Source organism: Astatotilapia calliptera, chromosome 18, assembly GCF_964374335.1.
Source record: "Astatotilapia calliptera chromosome 18, fAstCal68.1, whole genome shotgun sequence".
Lineage (NCBI taxonomy): Eukaryota > Metazoa > Chordata > Actinopteri > Cichliformes > Cichlidae > Astatotilapia > Astatotilapia calliptera.
The window spans coordinates 36,620,114-36,644,439 of NC_137439.1; the positions used below are offsets into that span (position 1 = coordinate 36,620,114).

A 24,326-nucleotide genomic window follows, 5' to 3' on the forward strand; every position below is an offset into this window, starting at 1 on the left:
GAAACTGCCGCAAGGGGAGGAGCTGCCGAAAAACCGCAGCTCCTCCCCTTTGTGAGTGTGGACGCTTCATCTCTTTGCTCTTGAATGCTTTGCTTCTTATATTGATTTTTATTGATTTTTATGCTGATTTTGTCCCTTTTTTCCGTGTGAGCTTACCTGCAATAACTTCTGGACACTTGTAGATCATTAGGACTAGAGTGTTCTTAACAGAAACAGCAACATTTTATAGTTACCTTGTCCTCAGCGCTCCGTGTGTCTGTGGCCTAGACACAGCTGAAGCCTGATTACAGCGTCTGGGCACCGAGCAGCCTCAATAGCCTGGAAAGGTGCTAACCGCTAGGCTAACTAGCAACAAGATGCCTTCCCTCTCCACAGATGACTACCACAGCCTCCTGCAGAAGATTGCAGTACTGGAGACAAAAATTCATCGCTTAGAAGTAAACGTGGAGGTAAATGGACTGTGTGGAAATGAAACAACCTTGCCTTTGATTCAAAACAATGGCGATGAGCAAGCTAGTACACAGCTAAGGAGCACAGATAACATGACCAAGAAAGTAGACTCTGTGCATTATTATAAATCCTCAAGTGATAATCCCCCCTTAGACTGTCTTGGTGCAAAACCAAGACATAAATCATGTCTCCTGGAAGGGGGAGGACGTATCACAGGCAGGGCACAGCGAGCTGAAATCTCTGAAACCGACTGGCCTTCACTTCCTACGAGACAGAGAAGCTCTTCTACCCCTGTATACGGGAGGAAACAGGACTGGACAACCGTGAATAGGAAGGTTAACAACAAACCTCCAAAACAACTGAATGTGAAACTGCAGAACAGATTTGCTCCACTATCAAAGGACCCTGGATCTATATCGGACAACCATCCATCTAAAAGCAGCGAAATAAGGTCTGAAAATCTGTTGAAAAGTGAAAGGCCACAGGGAAAGCTAAAGGCTAGGCCTGAAACTCTGATTGTGGGTGACTCTGCTGTAAAGGATGTACAAAGGATGTGCGGTAAGAACACTAAAGTCCTCTGCTTTCCTAACGATATGGTCAACAACCTGAAGGAGAGAATTCTTCAAATTGCAGATGAACATCCAACTGTGACAAACATTGTTCTGCATACAGGGTCAAACGATGTGTCCAAACAACAGTCGGAGGTTCTGAAACGGGACTTTACTGGATTATTAAATACTGTAAACTCTCTGAATGCAGCTGTATTCATCAGTGGACCTGTACCGCCGGTCAGAGGAGGAGACGAGAGATTCAGCAGGTTGTTTACACTGAATAAATGGCTTATATCAGCATGTGCTGACCACTCAGTGCACTTTATCGACAACTTTAATATTTTTTGGGAACGCAAGCATCTGTTCAAAGCAAATGGATTTAATTTTAACAAGTCAGGGGTGAAACTGTTCACCTCCAACTTGTTTTATTCCATACGTCATCCATCCGTGCTTGGTGCCAAGGCTGAGATAAACGAGGAGTTATCTCATAAAGAGGAACAAACAGTACTCCAAGAACAGACAAAGCCCAGCAGAAACCTTGAGGAGGAGCTCCATCTGCCCCCACCCGGGAAGAGCCTCAGAAAGGAGAGACATCCATGGCATCTGAGGAAGAGCCTCAGAAAGGAGAGACATCTAAGGCAAGAAGAGGGGTCCCTATTTGCCTCCAACTCTCTCAACAACACCAACGACCAGGACCAGGGACCACGACCTTCCCCAGTCCCCCAAACCCCTGACAGGCCATCACCCTCCTCCCCCTCCCTTTCTCCCTCCTCCCCACACCTGAAATTCACTGAGGAGATGATGGAGCGGGTCAATGCTGGGCTCAGATCTACCCCCCGTCCCAATCCCTTTTTGTCCCCCATAAACCCCCCACCAGAGCGGCCAAAGGTTCGCCATCGAGCCCCACCCTCAACAGAGCAATCGAAGTCACATTGCCCAGCCTCGCCCCCCTTAGTTCCTCTTCATGCCCTGTCTCCGCAGTCTGATGCGTGATGTGTGAAGGGTCGGGGCTGTGAGGATTATGGCAGTGGTGACTTTTCCCAGGAGAAGCTGGGACCCTGTTTACTAGAAGGTTTTAAAATTTCTGTACTTTTAGGTGACAGGAGACATGTGGCCTGGTCAAAACACAGAGAGCTGCACTCTAAAAGATCTTTAAACATAGTAAACATACCTTGTGTGCCACAGACTGCTCCCAAACACGAGGGGACAAGTAATACCTCTAAAACACTTAAGTTGGCTTTATTAAACGTTAGATCTCTAGCTGGGAAAACATTTTTAATTAATGATTTAATCACTGAGCACAGCCTTGATTTTATGTTTCTAACTGAAACTTGGTTGGACCAAAGTAACAGTGGAGCTGTTCTCATCGAGACGACCCCTCCTAACTACAGTTTTATCAGTGAGGTCAGGGCGAGCAGGAGAGGAGGAGGGGTTGCTGTCTTATTTAATGAATCATTTCAATGTAAGCAGCTATCTCCTGGAAGTTTTCAGTCTTTTGAATATGTGGCTTTACAGCTGAAGGCCCCATCCAAAGTTGTGTTTCTTAATGTTTACAGGCCTCCCAAATACTGCACAGACTTTTTTAATGACCTCAGTGAACTGCTGTCTGTGATCTGTGTTGATTTTGACTGTGTAATTATTGTTGGGGATTTTAACATCCATGTGGACAACCCTCAGGACAAAGGGACTAAAGACCTGAGTAACACTCTGGGCAACTTTGGGCTGACTCAGCATGTAACAGAGGCCACACATAATAGAGGACACACTCTTGACCTACTGATCTCCAAAGGCCTGAGCATTTCAAACATTACTGTGTCTGATGTGGGCCTGTCTGATCATTACTGTGTTTTCTTTGAAAGTAAAATCTCAGCCCACACAAATATATCAACAACAGTGATCACAAAACGGTGTATAACTGAACACAGTAGTGCAATTTTTAACCAGGTCTTCCCATTAACACCCGACCTGTCCAGAGGGTCAGTCAATGAGCTCGTCAATAGCTTCAAAGCTAACATGTTAAATGTAATGGACACTATTGCTCCCATTAAGGTGAAGGTTATCTCTGGAAGGAAAAAGTCTCCCTGGAGAAACTCCACACTGGTGAAAAATGAAAAAAGAGAGTGTAGGAAAGCTGAGCGCAGATGGAGAAAAACAAACCTCCAGGTTCATTATGACATCTATAAAGAGAAACTTCACAATTATAATTTACAACTGAGGAATGCAAGGAGGTCCTACTTCTCTGACATCATCACTAAAAACAGCCATAATGCTCGGGTCTTATTTTCTACAGTTGACAGGCTAACAAACCCTCCTGTGCCAGTGGCAGCTGAACTTCATTCAACCATGGCCTGCAATGACTTTGCCAAATTCTTCACTGAAAAAATCCAAAACATTAGACAAGCAATTGGTACATCAACAGCAGATCCAGGATATGTACTGTGTCCACCGAAAAACTGTTTAAACACCATGAAACAGTTTCAACCTATTAACAGCAAAGACCTGGAGGACATCTTAGGTCAACTGAACTCCTCCTCCTGCTGTTTAGATGTCCTGCCAACAAGTTTTTTCAAAAAGGTCTCAAAGACTTTAGAGTCAGACCTGTTACAGATCGTCAACTTTTCTTTATTATCAGGTGTGTTTCCAGAATCACTAAAAACTGCTGTAATCAAACCTATACTGAAAAAGGACAATCTTGACAAGACACAAATGAACAACTACAGGCCGATCTCAAATCTCCCATTTTTAAGTAAGTTCATTGAAAAAGCAGTTTCTCAACAGCTCAGTTACTTCTTAAAACAGAATAATTGCTACGATGCCTTCCAGTCAGGTTTTAGACAGAACCACAGCACTGAAACCGTTCTGACCAAAGTGTTTAATGACATATGTCTGAATACAGACAGTGGAAAAATGTCAGTCCTAGTTTTACTGGATCTCAGTGCAGCATTTGATACAGTTGACCACAACATATTACTCAAACGACTGGAGAACTGGACAGGTCTTTCAGGAACTGTACTAAACTGGTTCAAAACATACTTAGAAAACAGGAAATACTTTGTATCAATAGGTAATTTCACATCTGAGCAGACAAGTATCACATGTGGAGTTCCCCAAGGTTCCATCTTGGGACCCCTTCTGTTTAACATCTACATGCTCCCACTGGCACAGATTATAAACAACAACAAAATAAACTATCACAGCTATGCAGATGACACACAAATATATATCACAATGTCACCAGGAGACCGAGGCCCTGTACAGGCTCTTGGTAAATGCATTGAGGAAATCAATGACTGGTTGTGCCACAATTTTCTCCAGCTAAACAAAAACAAAACTGAGGTAATAGTCTTTGGCGCCAAAGAAAAACGATTACAGGTCACCAGAGAACTTCAATCTATACATCTAAAAACCACAAACCAGGCGAGAAATTTGGGTGTAGTGATGGATGCAGACCTAAACTTAGAAAAACACATTAAGACAATAACAAAGTCAGCTTACTATCACCTCAAGAATATATCAAGGATAAAAGATCTGATGTCTCAACAGGACCTGGAAAAACTAGTCCATGCATTCATCTTTAGTAGGCTTGATTACTGTAACAGCATCTTTACAGGTCTACCTAAAAAATCAGTCAGACAACTACAGCTCATTCAGAACTCTGCTGCTCGAGTCCTCACTAAGACCAAAAAAGTGGACCACATCAGTCCAGCTCTGAGGTCTTTACACTGGCTGCCTGTCCGTCAGAGGATAGACTTTAAAGTCCTGATGCTGGTCTATAAAGCTCTGAATGGTTTAGGACCAAAATACATCAGTGACCTCCTGACCCAGTATGAACCTTCCAGATCCCTCAGGTCATCTGGATCCGGTCTTTTATCAGTTCCCAGAGTCAGAACCAGACACGGAGAAGCTGCATTCAGCTTTTATGCTCCTTATATCTGGAACAAACTCCCAGAAAGCCTCAGATCAGCTGAAACACTCAGTTTATTTAAATCCAGGTTGAAGACTCACCTGTTCTCAGCTGCATTTGAATAAAGCACCAAATCCACACTTTAAGCTTACATTTCAAAACTTACATTTAACTACTGATTTTATCTACTGCTCTGATTTAATCTGTTTTGATTTTATATACTGTTTTGTTTGTTTGTTTGTTAATTAGTTAGTTAGTTTATTTGCTTGTTTTAATCAATTTTAAATCATGCTTTTTATTTGTTCTTGTTTCTAATGTCTCTGTAAAGCACTTTGAATCACCTTGTTGTTGAATTGTGCTATACAAATAAACTTGCCTTGCCTTGCCTTTCCTATGGTGATTTTTAAGCGAAAGACTTTGCCTAAAGAGAAGTTTCCAGGAATCATCATTAAGGCAAATGAAAAGGGCTGGATGGATGAGGAAATGATGAAAGAGTGGCTGAGGGAGGCGTATGTAAGGAGACCAGGTGGTTTTTTCCACGCATCACAATCGCTCTTAATCTGTGACTCTATGCGTGCCCATCTCACAGCCGATGTGAAAAAACAAGTGAAGCAAATGAACTGTGAGCTTGCTGTCATTCCGGGAGGCCTGACAAAGGAACTCCAACCGCTGGACATCGGTGTGAACCGCCCGTTCAAAGTAAGGCTGCGAGCGGCCTGGGAGCGATGGATGACCGATGGAGACCAGTTTCCCCAAGAGTGGAAGGCAGCGCCGGGCGAGTTATGCCACAATTTAAGTAGTAAAGTAAGTAAGTAAAATTTATTTATATAGCACATTTCACAGATAAAAATCACAAAGTGCTTTACAGTAAGATCAGACATACAAGTTAAAATTAATTAAATTAGTTAAAAGCCCGTTTGTATAAAAATGTCTTCAGCTGCTTTTTAAAGGAGTCAGTAGAGTCTAGACAGCGTAAAGACAACGGCAGAGAGTTCCACAGCCTAGGTGCCAGTGCCTGAAAAGCCCGATCCCCACGTGTTTTAAATCTAGTACGTGGGACCACCAGTAGCCTCTGACCTGAAGACCTAAGTGCTCGGGATGAAGCATGAGGTTTCAACAGGTCAGAGATATACTGGGGAGCTTCACCATGCAGAGCTCTAAAAGTTACAACTAAAATTTTAAAATGAACCCTAAAATTTACAGGCAACCAATGAAGAGAAGCCAAAACTGGAGTAATGTGTGACCTCTTGTTTGTACCAGTTAAAAGTCTTGCCGCTGCATTCTGAACAGACTGAAGGCGATCCAGAGCTGATTTGTTAAGACACGTAAAAAGACCGTTACAATAATCCAAACGAGAAGAGATAAAAGCATGAATAATCATCTCAAGTTCTGCCTTTGACACCAGTAGCCTGAGTTTAGAAATGTTTCTTAGATGATAAAAACAGTTCCGGACAAGTTGTTTAGAGTGTTTCTCAAGAGACATCGAACTGTCAAATATAACACCTAAGTTTCTGAGACTCGACTGAAATGAAGGGTCTAAAAAACTGATATGCTGCCTAATTTCTGAGAGCATGTGATCAGGTGCAATAATCAAAGTTTCTGTTTTATCTGCATTTAACTGAAGGAAATTGTCATTTAACCATTGTTTGATTTCTGACAGACAATTATTTAAACAAGACAATTTATACAACTCAGAAGCTTTGAAAGAACAGTACAACTGAATGTCATCAGCATAGAGATGATAAGAAATATTATTGTAACGTCTGATAATGTGGCCTAGAGGGAGGATATACAGCAAAAAGAGAATAGGACCTAAAACAGATCCTTGAGGTACCCCAGAAGACAGAACTGATGTTTCCGACAGCACATGATTTATACAGACAGTAAAGGATCTCTCAGATAGATACGACATAAACCATTTTAAAACAACGCCAGTAATCCCAAACAAGTCCTTCAGCCTATTTATCATGATGCTGTGATCAACAGTATCAAAAGCAGAGCTGAGATCCAACATAACCAGAACAGTGTACTCTCCAGAGTCTGCTGCCATCAGAATGTCACTAGACACTTTAAGCAAAGCGGTTTCAGTGGAGTGCAATTTGCGGAAACCAGACTGGAAAATGTCCAGAACATTGTTCTTTTCCAAAAAGTTTATAAGTTGTTCTGCAGCTATTTTTTCCAAAATCTTTGACACCAATGGAAGTTTTGATATTGGCCTGTAACTGCTTGGAAGAGATGGGTCCAAATTTGGTTTCTTTAATATTGGTTCAACAATAGCTTGTTTAAAATAGCTGGGAACTGAGCCAGTATAAAGAGAAGTATTAATTATTTCCAGAATACAGGGGCCAATAGAATCAAACACACTAATGAAAAATGATGGAGGAAGTACATCAAGGTGGCTTGAAGTCAGTTTCATTCGACCAAGCAGAGCACTGATGTCCTGTAAGGTAACAGGAGTAAAAGAGGACCAGGTATCAGAGGTAAGCAACGTGTCAATGTGATACCGAGAGGATGATGGAGAAATATTAGACCTGATAGCAGCGACCTTATTAACAAAATAGTTTAAAAAGTCATTACAGTCAGATTTAGTATAAACTGGTACATGAGGAATATCAGGAGAGACAATGTTTTTAATTGTATCAAACAATACTCTGGGATTTTTCTTTTTTGAAGCTATTAAATTAGCAAAATATTCCGTTCTGGCATTTTTTATCATGTTGTTAAGTGAGAAAATTGATTCCTTGAGATGTACCCTATGGACCTCAAGCTTGGAAGCCTTCCATAAACGTTCTAATTTGCGACAATATCTCCTAAAATTTCGAATACTTTCATTTATCCAAGGACAGAAATTTGAAGAATGGACAACATTTAGTTTCAGAGGTGCCACCGTATCTAAAATAGATTTACATTGATTGTTAAAAGACAAAATAAGTGAATCCATATCATTTTGAGCCATACGAGGGACAAACATGGCAGAAAACCTTCTAGCAGCATCTTGGTTTATAATCCGCCTTTGGATCATCAATTTAGGAGGTGAAGGATCCACGTAAAATGACAAATTAAAGAATATACAACTATGGTCACTCACATGGACATCTTCCACACATACATCATATATATTTAAACCCAGGGAGAAAACAAGATCAAGAGTGTGGCCCTTCGTATGTGTGGGGCCAGAAACATGCTGCTTAAAGTTAAAAGACTCAGTGATAGTGATGAGCTCAGCAGCAGTGTTACAGGAAGCGTCATCAATATGAAGGTTTAAGTCTCCCAATATTACAACCTTCTCCAGTTTAATGATCGATGTCAGAAGGTCGTTAAATTCAGTTAGAAAGACCCCAGCAGGTCCAGGAGGTCGATAGATTAAAATACAATAAAAGGTTTTCAGAGAACCGACCTTCATCATCTGTGACTCAAATGAAGAGAAGAAGTCCGAAGTCACCAGTTTGCATATGAGTCTGTCCTGGTAAACAGCAGCAAGTCCTCCACCACGTCCTAAAAGACGCGGAGTTCCAATGACAGAACAGCCAGACGGGCAGATTTCATTCAGGTGGACATAATCCTTATTTTGCTGCCACGTCTCAGTCAGACACATAAAACCTAGAGACTCTTTGATAAAAAGATCATTTAAAATAAATGATTTGTTCGTTATAGAGCGAACGTTAAGCAGGGCGAACCGAATTGATGACGGTTTATCTGCGGAATCTACAGCTGACTGCAGCGGTACTTGAATTAAACACCTGTGCAAACCTGTGGACCTGCCGGACAGGGCAGCGACTCCAGAGTTGGAAAAAACCTTGATCGATGAGCAGACGTAGCTGTCACCAACAAAACGGGAAATGGATGACGGACACAGAGTGAGCAAACTGCTTTCGAGCCATGGGGCTCGGGTCCCAGGCGGCAGCGTAACATCCCCAGCAAACGACAGGAGAGGAACTGGTCGCAGACACCGAGAGTCACCCCACAGCAAAGCAGCTAGCCTCCAGTACCTTCTCCGTTTCACCTGGACGCCGGCCCTCGTTCCCCTTTTTCGTCTCTTGAGGGTGGAAATGCCGCGGGTTGTGCACAGTAGCACGCAGTCAGGTGCAGAACACTCCAGAGGAGGAGAAAAAGTTTTTCTGTAGCTGTCCCAGCTGTCACAGTAGATCTCCATTGAGTCTTTGATGTTTAACAGTGTATCCCGATCATAAATTAAAGCAGCAGAAGAAACGTCAGAATACAAAAGAGCAAAAAGTATTTGCGAATGGATTGTAGATGCTTGGGCTAACATGTCTGCTGGCACTGTTGTTCGAGCTTTCGCAAAAGCCGGCATCATTTCCGAGGAGCCGCACGGCACGGAAAGTGACTCTGACAGTGAAGAAAGTGAACCTGGCATGTTTGATGGAGATTTAGCGCAGCTGTTCAATTCAGACACAGAGGATGAGGACTTCGATGGGTTTGATTGATGATAAAAATGTGAGTACCAAACTTCGTTTTGCTCCTGCTTTATTTTTAAATACGCACACTTGTATGCTTGTGTGTTGTTGATGATGACGATTACTGGTAATAAAAATGTGAGTAAGGTACCGAACTCAGGTTTGCTCCCGCTTTATTTTTAAATACGCATACGGTACTTGTATGCGCCCTATAATCCAGTGCGCCTTATGTGTGTGTTAAATACAGTAATGGCACACATAACTGAGACTGCGCCTTTTAGTACAGTGCGTCTTATGGTCGTGAAAATACGGTAGTCCGAGCCAACAGATGCACTACTGTAGCGCAAATTGTCAAAAAGTTGCTGGTTCTTGATGTGTACCGTAAACCTACGGTATTTAAGGTTTGACTCTCATCATCCACTGGAGCATAAACTGGGTGTCATCAGGACGCTACAACACAGAGCGAACACCATCCCCACTGACACAGCAGCCAGGGAGGCAGAAGAACATCAAGAAGGCCCTGAGTAAATGTGGTTACCCCAGCTGGACTTTTGTCAAAGCTGGGAAGGCTCCAAAAGAAAGCTTCAGCTGATCCAGGAGAGAAAGACAACCGCTGCCTAAGAGAAAACCTGTAGTGATCCCGTACATGTTAGGAATATTGGAACAGCAGAGACACATTTTCTCTAAATACCGCGTCTCTGTGGCTTTTAAACCCCAAAACACTCTGTGCCAAAAATGGGTCCACCCCAAGGATCGGGTCCCCCGACACAAACAGAGTAACATAGCGTACGCTGTTAAGTGTAGGAGGACTGCCAGGATTTATACATCGGGGAAACCAAACAACCTCTGGCTACAACACAGCAGAGCCACCTCGTCAGGCCAGGACTCTGCAGTCTGTTCACACCTACAGGCCAGTGGACACTCTTTCAATGATGAGGATGTGACATCCTGGACAGGGAGGAACGCTGGTTTGAGGGCGGAGTCAAGGAGGCCGTTTACGTGAAAAGGGAAAGACCATCTCTGAATGGAGGGGGGGCCTAAGGGTACATCTGTCACCATCTTACAATGCTGTGATTGCAGCCATTCCCCAACTCTCTGTGACTGGGACTCATGAACATTGATCAGAGATACATTGTGCAAATGTCCTGTTTATAAGGGCGGGGAAACCTGCAGTCAGCTGAGACTGAAGAAGTCACTTGGATGAGTGGCGAAACATTTCTCGTACTGAAAACTCTATGTCCAGATGAACAGAATCAACTTTTTTGGGTTGGTAGAAGGTGGCCAGATAGGTCACGTTTTCTTTTACATCACATTGCTGGGTATATGTGTGTCATTTACCTGGGGAACCACTGGCTCCTGGATACACAATGGGAACAAAGCAAGCTGGAGGAGGCAGTGTGGCGCTTTGGGCAATGTTCTGCTAGGAAACCTTGGGTCATGTTACATTAAGATGTACCACCTGATGGCAGCAGGTTAAGATGTCCTGCCACAAAGCAAAAAGGGTTCAGGAATGGTTTGAGGAACACAACACTGAGTTTGATGTGTTGGCTTGGCCGTAGCAAATACCCCATGTGGAATCATCTCCAGACATTTAGTTACTTAATGTATGAAGAAATAGGTTTCACATTTCAGTGAACTTAACCGCACTTTAGGACTGTGTATAAAAATGTATCCAATTCCTCAGCGTTTAATGCAACATTTTTGTTTAAATCTTTAACTTAAAAATTGACACCTCCATATTTATAATAACAGAAGATTAGATACACATCAATTAGATTAGATAGTACATCTAATCTGGGGGTTGTGTACAATTAGATAGTACACAACCACCACCTGGAAAAAAAGGAAAAAAACAGCATCCCAAAAAATATTAATGTAACTACAGTTTTCTGCTGTTGCATTATTTCCCATTTTAACAATTGCTACACATGCCAGTACACTGATCAACTTCAAACCCTAAACTTACCAAAATCACAAAGTTGGCTTCTGTTTTTATTGACCTGCACGAATGTTTTTGATTTAACACCATTCCTTTAAACATTTGATGTTGATTATGATTAGATTCTGACATCTCATATCTGAAGCAAATGTTCGGTTCGGGTCACTGAAACTTATTGGTTATAGACTGGAAACACAGCATTCATTGAAAATCAACCAATGTTTACTGCATGAGAAGAAAGATTACTAAGATAAGATGGTATTTTCATTATCCCATATTTGGAAAATTCCTTTGTTAAGGCACTTTAAATATTACTAATAATAATTGTAAGTAAGTAATAATAATAATAATACTAATACTACTAATAATAATAAAAATAATAATAAGCGGATACATTTATCAATTCAATGGAGTTCAATTCAGTTGTATTTATATGCGCCAAATCACCACAGCAGTTGTCTCAAGAGGCCCAAGGCCTTATACAACATGCTCATATACTCACCTGTCCATAACTGTACATTGGGATGCTGTGAATAATTGTGCATCATCCCTGACAGGTGACTGACTTGCAGAAGTGGCATTCTTGCCTCAGTATAATATAGCTCTTTATATTGTACTATTGCTAAATGTAAGTTAGATGATGCTAAGATAACTTTTCTATTCCCCTTTGTTCATTAGTACTGCTGTAATATTGATGTAATATGAACATAATTAATGTAAAATAATGGAAATATTATTGATGTTATATTGACCCACATTATTATTGTTGGGTGTTTATCTAACAAAGCACTTTGAAGTGACTACTGTTGTTATTCAGTCCCTGTGACCCTGATAACAATAAGCAGAAGAGAATCGATGAAGTGAATTTAATTAATTTTGGAAGTCGCTATTTAATGAAATTCATGTATACATTTTACATCTAGAATTTGCATTGGCAGTGGCATGGTGGTTAGTACTGCCACTTCACCTTCCTCTGTGGGATCTGCATGTACTGCCCGTGTTTGTGTGGGTTCTCTCTGGCTTCCTCCCACAGTCCAAAGACATACAGTTGTAGGGTCAGCTTATTTGGTGAATCTAAACTGCCCATAGGTGTGAATGTGATTGTGAATGGTTGTCTGTCTCTCTGTGTTATTCACAGCTTTAGTGAAGGTTACAAATGATCTTCTTATGGCCTCTGACAGTGGACTCATCTCTGTGCTTGTCCTGCTAGACCTCAGTGCAGCGTTCGATACTGTCGACCATAATATCCTATTAGAGCGATTAGAACATGCTGTAGGTATTACAGGTACTGCACTGCAGTGGTTTCTATCATATCTATCTAATAGACTCCAGTTTGTGCATGTAAATGGAGAGTCCTCTTCACACACTGAGGTTAATTATGGAGTTCCACAGGGTTCAGTGCTAGGACCAATTCTGTTTACATTATACATGCTTCCCTTAGGCAGCATCATTAGAAGACATAGCATACATTTACACTGCTATGCTGATGACACCCAGCTCTATCTGTCCATGAAGCCAGATAACACACACCAATGAGTTAAACTGCAGGAATGTCTTAAAGACATAAAGACCTGGATGGCCGCCAACTTTCTGCTTCTTAATTCAGATCAAACTGAGGTTATTGTACTCGGCCCTGAAAAGCTTAGAAATATGGTATCTAAGCAGATTCTTACTCTGGATGGCATTACCTTGGCCTCCAGTAACACTGTGAGGAACCTTGGAGTCATTTTTGACCAGGACATGTCTTTCAACGCACATATTAAACAAATATGTAAGACTGCGTTCTTCCATTTGCACACTATTGCATTGAGGCGAGTGTTGTTGTGATTTGGGGCTGTATAAATAAAATTGAACTGAGCTGAATCGTGTTAGCCGTGTGACATAATCATCTGTCCTGCCCTGGTGCTTATTTCATGACGTGCAGTTATGTAAATATGGAAATCAACAGTCACCCTCATTCTTGCTCCCTCACACACACCGACATACTGGTGAGCAAAGTTGGATCCATTCATGACAGAAATCAAATATGTCCGTCCTGTTTCTCGCTGAAACTATTATTAATTTTGCAGTGACCCTGCTTTAACTCGCTGACTGATACAACATCTGCCAGTTTGAATCAATATTCATGGGTTTGTTTTTCAGAGTTCATGTCTGGCCTGCAAGGTCATCATTCTGATCTGCAAAACTCTTTTAGCAGAATGTGACTATAGCCTTTTTACAGCTCTGTTGCAGGTGTGCTCTTAGCCATGAGACACAATACTCATGAACTTTGACCAGCTTACCAAAACACAATAATGTCATAGTTATGGAGAATCCAGGACCCAAGATGCAGACTCTAAAGCACATTTACATAAACGAAAACATTTATTTATATGAGGCAGCGATTCCAGAGAGCTGAGATAAAGCAGAGATGATGATCCAAACTGGAACACGCAGGCTGACAAACAACACAACAAAGAACTGAGGAAAACTAAGGGTTTAAGTGTCTGTGAAGGTTCTCAGTCATCCAGGTCATCGTTAACTTAAAGAAGTCCAGACGCTTTTCTTGGCAAGCTCCTTTGACTAAGGGTTTAAGCGGACATAATATCATGGAAAACCTGATAAACAGAAACTCTAATAAATAGCAGACTATGCAGAAAATATAACAATGAACAATGCTGCACTATGACTGCGTGGGTTGAAGACCCTGGATTTTTGCAAATAAAGCCTTCTGCAGGACAGTCCAGAGTTTTGCTGCACAAAGTATATACAGGGAATAACCTTTCACAGTAGCTCAGACTTCATCTGTGCAACAACTGTTGGTTAGCAGCTGTCAACATCTGCTTGCCTCTCACAGAAGCTTGAGCAGCAGGATGTGACGGTTTATGAAAACATCAGATCCTCCTGATACTGAAAATGATTTCTTTAATCTGTCAAATGAATATAGTTTCTAATTAGGGCTGGGCGATATGGCCTAAAATTCATATCGCGATATAATTTGAAGCATGTGCAGTAACGATATATATCACGATATATTCTTTTCTTCTGTATAGCGTGTTTTCCACACTAAAAATCCTTTAATTTTCTCAAAAATCGAGAGTGTACCTTATGTATGAATTCTGATTGTGCTTACTGACGTTGAACCGATTTTGGCTGCAGAAATCTGTTAAAAATGTTTTAGTACAACTTTGGTAAGCAGCACTGCTTGATGGATTGTCAGAGCATTATGGCTGCCGTAGTGAGGAGCTTCACGGAGTAATCTGGGTCCAAAACTCCGTCCGCTTCAGGTCCCAAAGTCAAACGAACACTGAGAGTTAAAAACGGTCTAAATTCTTTCATCTTTAATTAAATCATCAGCGTTTCTGCTTTACCAGGTGTAACAATTAAGTTTAACATCCAGGCATCCATGAAAACAGAATTTATTAAATTTAACGGAGTTAGAAGTTAACAGGAAGTTAGCTCGCTAGTTTCCACCTAAACATTTCATACCATGTTCTGACTGAGATTTTTGAAGCTATTTCAAACGTACAGCTCTGCTACCACTTCCAACATAAATGAAGACAGAAAACTAAACAGCAGTGACGTTTGTAGGGTTACTGAAGTTTGGCTAGCTGGTATATAATGTTGTGCTACGTGATTGCTAGTGACACAGCTATGTTAGCATAACATTAGCACAGTGAAGCAGGAGGATGAACGCCAACTTTTTTTCCACTCGATAAAAGTTAACGTGAGGGATTCTGGTGGTCAGGGACAAATGCAATCGCATAGCAGGATGCTGTACACGGGCCAAACTTCAGTCAGGAGAACAACTGAGATTATTCATCCACAATACGAGGTTAGTTATTAATATACTGCAACAACATGGGAACAGAGCAGCTGCGAGAGAATCCAACATTAATGAATCAATGTTACGGAAGTGGAGGAAGCGCAGTTTTTGCCATATTTCAAAAGTGCTTCATCTCTTTGCTATGACTGTCGCCCGCAATAATTTGCAGATGATTATGGTTGTAGCCGCTGCGATGCTTTCGACCAAAACATGCGCAGCTTGATGACATCATCAACATGTGCTATCGCGATAGAGCGGTATAGTCAAAATCTCTATCGTTGGCCAAATTTATATCATTTCTATCGTATATTGTTTATATTGCCCACCCCTATTTCTAATACACTACTGAAGCCATATTTATTGAGCATGTCCTGATCGTAGCATAGAAATGTAGTCAGTACATGTGCTCCTGCGCACATTCAAAATAGCATTGTTTCTTCTTCAGTTTCTGAGGACAGCCTGCACGGTCATTAGTGGTGTAGTGGCGCTCTGCTGTAATCCATGCCCCTGGACACTGCCTGTCTAGATTTGAACCAGCAGACTTTTGGATTATTGGTAGACCTCACTGACCTTTGTCAGCTGAACTTTAGGTTTAAAACATATTAAATCCGCAACATGGAGTTATATTCCCTGTATAGTGAATTCCCTTGCAGTCTCTGCCCCCACATCAGCAGCTGGAGACAGCATTATGATGATTACTTAATCAGACACCTCTGTGTGTGTGTGTGTGTGTGTGTGTGTGTGTGTGTGTGTGTGTGTGTGTGTGTGTGTGTGTTTTGAGAGGATTACACAGCAGCTTTAGGCATCATGTGTTTTACCAAAGATGAGTTATAAATGGAGCCATGATGCTGTTGCACTCGGTTCTAGCGTTCCATTTTCTCCTGTTCTGCTCTTTGTAGTTAAATTCTAATGAAAAATACAATTATCCTCCTGGTTCTACTGCGTTCTGTCAGATGAGTGCTGTGCCAGCAGTGTTATATAAGACAATATTCTAAACTTGGGCAAAGCACCAAAATCGTGACAGATAAGCGTGCATACAGAAGCCAAGCTGAGCCAGAGCCTCGCGCATACACCGCGTTCACAGGCTACACGGTGTGCATCCACACAGCTGCAAACCCACGAGGAAGACGCTGTTCGGCTTTATTATTCAATGTTGTTGATTGGTTTATTTACCTACCAACAGCTTCCAGCACAGCAGCCAAAACGAGATCATCTCCAGTCGGCCGCGGCGCGCGCATTCCTCTCCACCGCTCCCCAACGGCAGCGCGAGCAGCCAGGCGGCCACTCTCTGGCGCGAGGAGGGACGCATACAAGCTGGCGGCTGCCGCGAGCGTACGTGTATGTGGTGAAGAGAGATAGAGAGAACGAGAGCAGCGGGGGAGAGAGAGGCAGGCTGTATCGACCTGAGCTAGTGTGTGAATTAGAGCAGAAGAGATCGATTTTTATTGGCAGACTCTTGCACATCTCTCTCTCTTTTTACTGTACGCCTGGTTCCGACCCCCCTCCCCATCTGCGCCCGCTGCATCCGCCGTTCACGCCCCCCAGGCTTCAACACTGTAAAAGATAGCTATCTTAGCAAGTAGGCTAGGCCTGTGGGGGATGTACAGTTAATATCTACTGTTAGCATCACGGACATAATCTTTGTTTGTATATGTTAACTGTTATTTGAATTGCTTTAGACTGCGAATTCATAATTTACTGTTTTAATGGATTTTTATCTAATTACTTAATTTATTTAATTTTATGTAGGTAATTACATTATAACTATAAATACTGCCACATATTATATTCAGGTCTGTGACGTCATTAAACACTTTCCTTATGCCTTTGAGGACAGGTAGTTTCAGGTCATGCAAAAACAACTTTAATTTGCACATTTATGGTCATTAGAGTTAGAAAGCAAGATAAACTAGGCTACTCTCTGTCATGGTCCCTGGGTCTATGTGTTAACAGACCTCTCTGCACTGAATCATATCTGTTATTAACCTCTGTCTCTCTTCCACAGCATGTCTTTGTCCTGTCTTCCTTCTCTCTCCCCAACCAATCACAACAGATGGCCCCGCCCCTCCCTGAGCCTGGTTCTGTCTGAGGTTTCTTCCTGTTAAAAGGCAGTTTTTCCTTCCCACTGTTGCCAAAGTGCTGCTCATAGGGGGTCATATGATTGTTGGGCTTTTCTCTGTATGTATTATTGTAGGGTCAACCTTACAATATAAAGCACCTTGAGGCGACTGTTGTTGTCATTTGGTGCTGTATAAATAAAAGTGAATTGAATTGAATTAAATTGGGTCTTGGACCCAGACTCTTGCAGAGTGTGCAAGAGTGCAGAGTTTCCTGTTTGTTTGTTTTTTCCATATTTATTTACATTTTCAGTTTTTGGTTTCTCATCTGGTTCTGTTCGGTTGGTTGTATTTTATTCCCTGAGTCCCTGTGTATTGCTTCCCTTGTTTTTCCATCTCTGTTTTCCTTTTGTGTGAAGTCATTCATTATTTACCTTGTTCTGCCGTCTCTCACATTTTACTTTGGTAAGCATTTCTCTCTGTGTCATGTGCTGACTTGTACTTCCTCATTTCATTTGGTCTGGTGTCTGCAGCTGTTTCCCAACTGTTCCCCCTCCCATCATTATCTTATGCATACATTTTCTCAATTTCCATTTGTCCTTTGTTGAGTTGTCCCACATAGCTGTGCTCTCCCTAGTTTCCCCAGGAATTGCTTTCTTCAGTTATTCCTTAAGGCCTTTGGATGTTTTCTCTTTTTGGACTGTGAGTTACTTTTGTCAGTTTGGCAGTAAGCACCTCTGTATACTGCATTATGCTTTTGGGTGGGTAAGCCGCCACCACACTTCACACAGCTAAATCTGACACTCCCATTGGCTCCATGTTGTTAATCACAAGGTGTTAGCCAGTAAGCATGGGTTACAACCAGATCCTCTCCTCATTTGTCACATCCAGTTCCAAACACCAAAATGGTGCTGGCATAAACGCTCAGCGCTAGGCTTCATATCAGGACACCTTTGGGTGAGGGCACACTGGCTATGGCCGTCTTTTATTTACTGGTTTTGTGATAGAGGTTGATAAATGTTTAATAAGTAGTTTAAAATGTTGTTAGATAATGTTTGAATAAATTAATGTAATACTGTAACTTTTTTTGATATGATGTCACAACATCGCATTTGCTTCTTCTCATGTTTTATTTTATTGTCTTTCTCTTGTTCATTAAATAACTTGTAAATTACTTTGGTCAACTTTGTTGCTTTTAATTGTGCTATAGAAATATATTGTGACACTAACAATTATAGTAAAATAATAAAATAAAGGAAAAAAACAAATTGAAATAGATGTTGCAGTTTTCTGTCCCAATGTTGCAATTCCATCAGAAGTAATGGCTAAAATAAAATCCCACAGCAGGAACATTTTTAACACTCTTATATCGTCTGTGTTTGTTAGAGAGCAAGTTCGTGAACGAGGTGAGCTGAGGTAAGTTCAATTCAATTCAATTTTCCACGGAAGAGGTGCCTGAAAGCAAAGGCTCTGCCTCACATACTACTTTTAAATATCATAGGAACGATAGGGAAGAGAGCATTCTCAGACTGAAGTGCTCTGTTGGGGTGATATGGTACTATGGTGCATACCTCATCCCCGGCTCCTGTCAGGATTGGGCTGGTAAACGCCAGATCGCTGGTGAACAAATCTTTTATTCTGAATGAGTTATTCACCTCCTGGAACCTGGACTTCATGTGTATCACAGAGACTTGGCTTAACTCTGGTGAGTCCAGTATTTTATCCAAACTTTTACCAGCGGATTGTTCCTATTTTAACACACCAAGGACATCAGGGAGAGGAGGAGGTAAACAGTGTTTTTTACAGCCCTCGTCTTCCAGCTTTGAGCTCACGTGTTTTGAAGTCAGTCGCTCTAACTCTGTGCTCTTTGCTGTTATTTATCGTCCCCCTAAATACAATAAGAATTTCATAAATGACTTTTCAGAATTTATAGCTGGGATTATGCCCAACTATGATCATGTTCTTATTGTGGGAGATTTTAATATCCATGTCTGCTGTCCTGACAAACCTCTGGTGAAGGAGTTTTTAAGCCTCATTGACTCTTTTAATCTGGTCCAGCCCGTACCTGGTCCCACACATGAACACGGACACACACTAGACCTGGTCTTGTCACACAGTCTACCTGTGTCTAACGTGGAAGTGACTGACACTGCTTTCTCTGACCATATGGCTGTATTATTTGATGATGTGTTTTCGCGCACTACAGTTCAAACCAGCGCTCCTGTTCGCCGCTGTCAGATTATTAACCCTTCCACTGCTGCCCAGTTCTCAACTGCTTTTAACCAGCTGTCTATCCCTGCCGATCGTACTCCCTTGGACACAGAGGACCTCAGCTCCTGGTTTCAATCTTCTTGCCTAACCATTCTGGACTCTGTGGCACCATTAATAACCAGGCAGCCCAAGGCTAAAACGGACCCTTGGTTTAACGACGCCACTCGGGCTGTGAGGAGGGAGTGTCGTAGAGCTGAACGCAGATGGAAGAGGGACAAACTGCAGGTGTCTCTTCAAATCCTAAAGGACTGCTGGCGCCTCTATCAGGATACGGTCAAAGAGGCTAAAAGAAAATATTTTTCTAAGATCATTTCCTCCAACAGTCACAATCCACGTGTGTTATTTACAGTGTTGGTCAAGTTACTTGAAAAAAGTAATCAGTAACTAATTACTGATTACTTCCCCAAGAAAGTAATCCGTTACTTTACTGATTACTTATTTTCAAATGTAATTAATTACTTAGTTACTTTTTAAAAACACGATTTACAACCTGAATAGGTGATAAAGTGATAGATCTTTCAGCCCAATTCTACTTTTTCTGCATAATCCATCATACAAAATGTAATCAAATGGAAAAGTCTCTTTTTAAAACTTGTTTTGTTAGTTTTAATCTTTTAACTTTATGCATCAAGCAAACATTTAATTATATGCAACATTCTCTGACTGGAAGAAATTAGTTTAACATTTAAACCTATTTTCTGCACATTCCAGCACATAAAATAAAATATTTTGTGTGTTTACACTCAGTCTTTCAAATAGATGCAAGTAAAACACAGCAGAAAATAAATAAAATCAAAGACTCAGCGGTCCTGTTGCTCTATTTTCACCTGTAAAGCAGGAGTGGGGTAGGCGGAGGTTTACCCTGGTGCAGGTGTGCCGCGGTCAGTGGAAGAATCCGCGAGTTTCTCTGTGAGTTTCCCATTACGTCGTAGCTACTCGGTGCTTGTTGGAAGTTTAGGGGTTTTTTTCGCTGTAAAAAGAAGTTTTCTTCCCACGCACAGCGGACACTAATGTTTTTGTCACATTTTATGGAATCAAACTCAAAGTAAGGTCAGTACTTCCACGCTTTAAACGCTGCACGCTCATACTCTCTCTGCACTCGATATGTGATCCACTGTTGATCTGCACACAGCTGTTGTCACGAACGTCGCGCTCGCTTGCGTCACTGTCATGAGACATTCTCGCAAAAAAATCACGGTTTTAGTAACGCAGTAACGCAGCGTTCCTACGGGAAAGTAACGGTAATCTAATTACCGATTTTGCAATAGTAATCCCTTACTTTCCTCGTTACTTGAAAAAAGTAATCAGATTACAGTAACGCATTACAAGTAACCATCTCTGATTATTTAACTCTATTGACTTAAGTCTTAAATACTCCACAAAGTGGCTGCTTGGAGGCCTCTCATAAACTAATGATTTTATGTGTTTTTCATTGAGAAGGTTGCAGCCACGCGGGCTCTCCTGAGTCAGACCGCTCTGTCTTGATCCCTTGCTCTGTTGTTTTTAACCAGTTTGAGCCTGTGTCTCTTTCTTATTTAGAGGATGTGGTTGGCCACCTGAGGCCCTCTGGTTCCCCAAATGATCCTGTCCCACCACAATTTTTTAAGGAGATTTTTCCTAGCATAGGCCAGGCTGTTCTTACTGTTATAAACAGCAGTTTAATATCTGGTGTAGTCCCTGCTAATTTTAAGCATGCAGTAGTACAACCCCTGCTTAAGAAACCTGCCCTGGACCACACTGTGTTGGCTAACTACAGGCCTATCTCCATTTGTGGTACTGCTTTGAAATGGTTTAGGTCAGGGGTCCCCAATCCCAGTCCATGAGGGCCGGTGTCCCTGCAGGTTTTAGATGTGTCCTTGATCCATCACAGCTGATTTAAATGGATAAATGACCTCCTCAACATGTCCTGAAGTTCTCCAGAGGCCTGGTAATGAACTAATCATGTGATTCAGGTGTGTTGACCCAGGGTGAGATCTAAAACCTGCAGGGACACCAGCCCTCGTGGACTGGGATTGGGGACCCCTGGTTTAGGTCTTATCTTTCTGACAGAACTTTTAGTGTTAACTTTTTAGGGTATGAGTCCTCCTCTGCCGCCTTTCAGTCTGGGGTCCCGCAGGGCTCAATTTTAGGGCCTCTGCTTTTTTCATTATATTTACAGCCCCTGGGAACTATCCTCAAAGGCATGGAATATCCTTCCACTGCTATGCTGACGACTGTCAGATTGATCTGCCTCTGAAGCAGAAAGATGCCTTCTCTATTAAGCCACTTTTAGCATGTCTAGAAGATATTCAATCTTGGATGTCCCTAAACTTTCTAAGATGTAATTCAAGCAAAACTGAGATGATTGTGTTTGGTCCCAGTGGACCTTGTGAACCCTCCACTATTGACTTGGGACCAGAGATGGGCATAATGCGTTACTTGTAACGCATTACTGTAATCCGATTACTTATTTTGAGTAACGAGGAAAGTAAGGGATCACTATTGCAATTAGATTACTGTTACTTTCCCGTAAGCACGCTGTGTTTTAACCGTGATTTTTTTGCGAGAGTGTCTCATGACAGTGACGTAAGCGAGCGCGACGTTCGTGACAACAGCTGTGTGCAGATCAACAATGGATCATATATCGAGTGCGGGAGAGAGTATGAGCATGCAGCGCTTAAAGCGTGGAAGTACTGACCTTACTTTGAGTTTGATTCCATAAAAAGTGACAAAAACATTAGTGTCCATCGTGCGTGGGAAGAAAACTTTTTTACAGCGAAAAAAACCCCTCAACAAGCACCGAGTGCGCAACAACATAATGTGACATTCACAGAGAAACTGCCGTATCCTTCCACTGACCGCTGCGGCACACCTGCACCAGGGAAACCTACGCCTACGCCACTCCTGCTTTACAGGTGAAAATAGAGCGACAGGACTGCTGAGCCTGTGACTTTATTTATTTTCTGCTGTGTTTTACTTGCATCTATTTGAAAGACTGAGTGTAAACACAAAAAATATTTTATTTTATGTGCTGGAATGTGCAGAAAATAGGTTTAAATGTTAAACTAATTTATTCAACTCAGAGAATGTTGCATATAATTAAATGTTTGCTTGATGCATAAAGTTAAAAGATTAAAACTAATAAAACAAGTTTTAAAAAGAGACTTTTCCATTTGATTACATTTTGTATGATGGATTATGTAGAAAAAGTAGAATTGGGCTGAAAGATCTATTGTTTTATTACCTATTCAGTGTTTTAAAAAGTAACTAAGTAACTAAGTAATTAATTACTTTTGAAAATAAGTAATTAGTAATGTAACGAGATTACTTTTGGGGGGAAGTAATCAGTAATTAGTTACTGATTACTTTTTTCAAGTAACTTGACCAACACTGCTTGGGACCCCTGGCAGAGTATTTTAAACCTGTTGTTTCTAACCTGGGTTTTAAGATGGACAGTGATTTTAAATTGGACACTCAAATTAGGGCTACTGTCAAGTCCAGTTTTTATCATTTAAGGCGTTTGTACCTGGAGGTACCCTGGTCCAAGAGAAAGCTCAGAGGGGATAGGGCCTTCTCTATTGCTGCTCCTAATCTGTGGAACAATCTTCCCCAGCACATTAGAGAGGCCCCTCACTGTCCACTTTTAAAACACGTCTTAAAACCCATTTTTACTCTTTGGCTTATTGTTTTAATCTAATTATCATTTTATACTATTTTATTATTGTTTTTGCTATTTGTGCTAATTTTATTATTTTAAATGTCATTTTAATTATCCTTTTTTTATCTTTATTTTATTTTATTTTTACTTTACTTTTAAACTTATTTAATGTATCATTTCTGGGATGTCAACTGTACAGCACTTTGTGTTCAGCTGGGACTTATTCTAAAAGCGCTATATAAATAAATTACTTGCTTGCTCGCTATGACATCTTGAAGTTAAGATGGGGCCTGATTATTTAAGACCTTGTATGTGAGGAGCAGGATTTTGAATTCAATTCTGGATTTAACAGGAAGCCAATGAAGGGAAGCCAAAACAGGGGAAATCTGCTCTCTCTTTCTAGTCCCTGTCAGGACTCTTGCTGCAGCATTTTGGATCAGCTGAAGGCTTTTCAGGGAGTTTTTAGGACTTCCTGATAATAATGAATTACAGTCGTCCAGCCTGGAAGTAATAAATGCATGAACTAGTTTTTCAGCGTCACTCTGAGACAGGATATTTCTAACTTTAGAGATGTTGCACAAATGGAAGAACGCAGTCTGACATATTTGTTTAATATGTGTGTTGAAGGACATGTCCTGGTCAAAAATGACTCCAAGGTTCCTCACAGTGTTACTGGAGGCCAAGGTAATGCCATCCAGAGGAAGAATCTACTTAGATACCATATTTCTAAGATTTTCAGGGCCGAGTACAATAACCTCAGTTTGATCTGAATTAAGAAGCAGAAAGTTAGCGGCCATCCAGGTCTTTATGTCTTTAAGACATTCCTGCAGTTTAACTCATTGGTGTGTGTTATCTGGCTTCATGGACAGATAGAGCTGGGTGTCATCAGCATAGCAGTGTAAAGGGATCAATAAAGTATTCTGATTCTGATTCTGATGTATAGTATGTCTTCTAATGATGCTGCCTAAGGGAAGCATGTATAATGTAAACAGAATTGGTCCTAGCACTGAACCCTGTGGAACTCCATAATTAACCTCAGTGTGTGAAGAGGACTCTCCATTTACATGCACAAACTGGAGTCTATTAGATAGATATGATACAAACCACTGCAGTGCAGTACCTGTAATACCTACAGCATGTTCTAATCGCTCTAATAGGATATTATGGTCGACAGTATCGAACGCTGCACTGAGGTCTAGCAGGACAAGCACAGAGATGAGTCCACTGTCAGAGGCCATAAGAAGATCATTTGTAACCTTCACTAAAGCTGTTTCTGTGCTGAGCTCTGAAACCTGAC

At 41.4% G+C, this 24,326-nt stretch overlaps 1 protein-coding gene across 7 annotated transcripts in view; it reads right to left on the reverse strand.

Annotated features, from left to right (window-relative positions):
- The window catches only part of LOC113011034 (uncharacterized), a 52,130-nt gene that overhangs the window by 22,454 nt on the left and 5,350 nt on the right, over positions 1 to 24,326 (reverse strand). For 3 of the 7 annotated variants that reach the window (XM_080292883.1, XM_080292884.1, XM_080292885.1), the window contains exon 1: positions 16,242 to 16,511. The exons of 1 other annotated variant lie outside the window; for it this stretch is intronic. In XM_080292883.1, the coding sequence (XP_080149009.1) occupies positions 16,242 to 16,373 (132 nt within the window). In that variant the 5' untranslated portion in view covers positions 16,374 to 16,511. Of the gene's footprint in view, positions 1 to 16,237; positions 16,514 to 24,326 lie in introns of those variants that run through there. 3 more of the 7 variants (XM_080292886.1, XM_080292882.1, XM_080292888.1) reach the window with 3 other exon arrangements.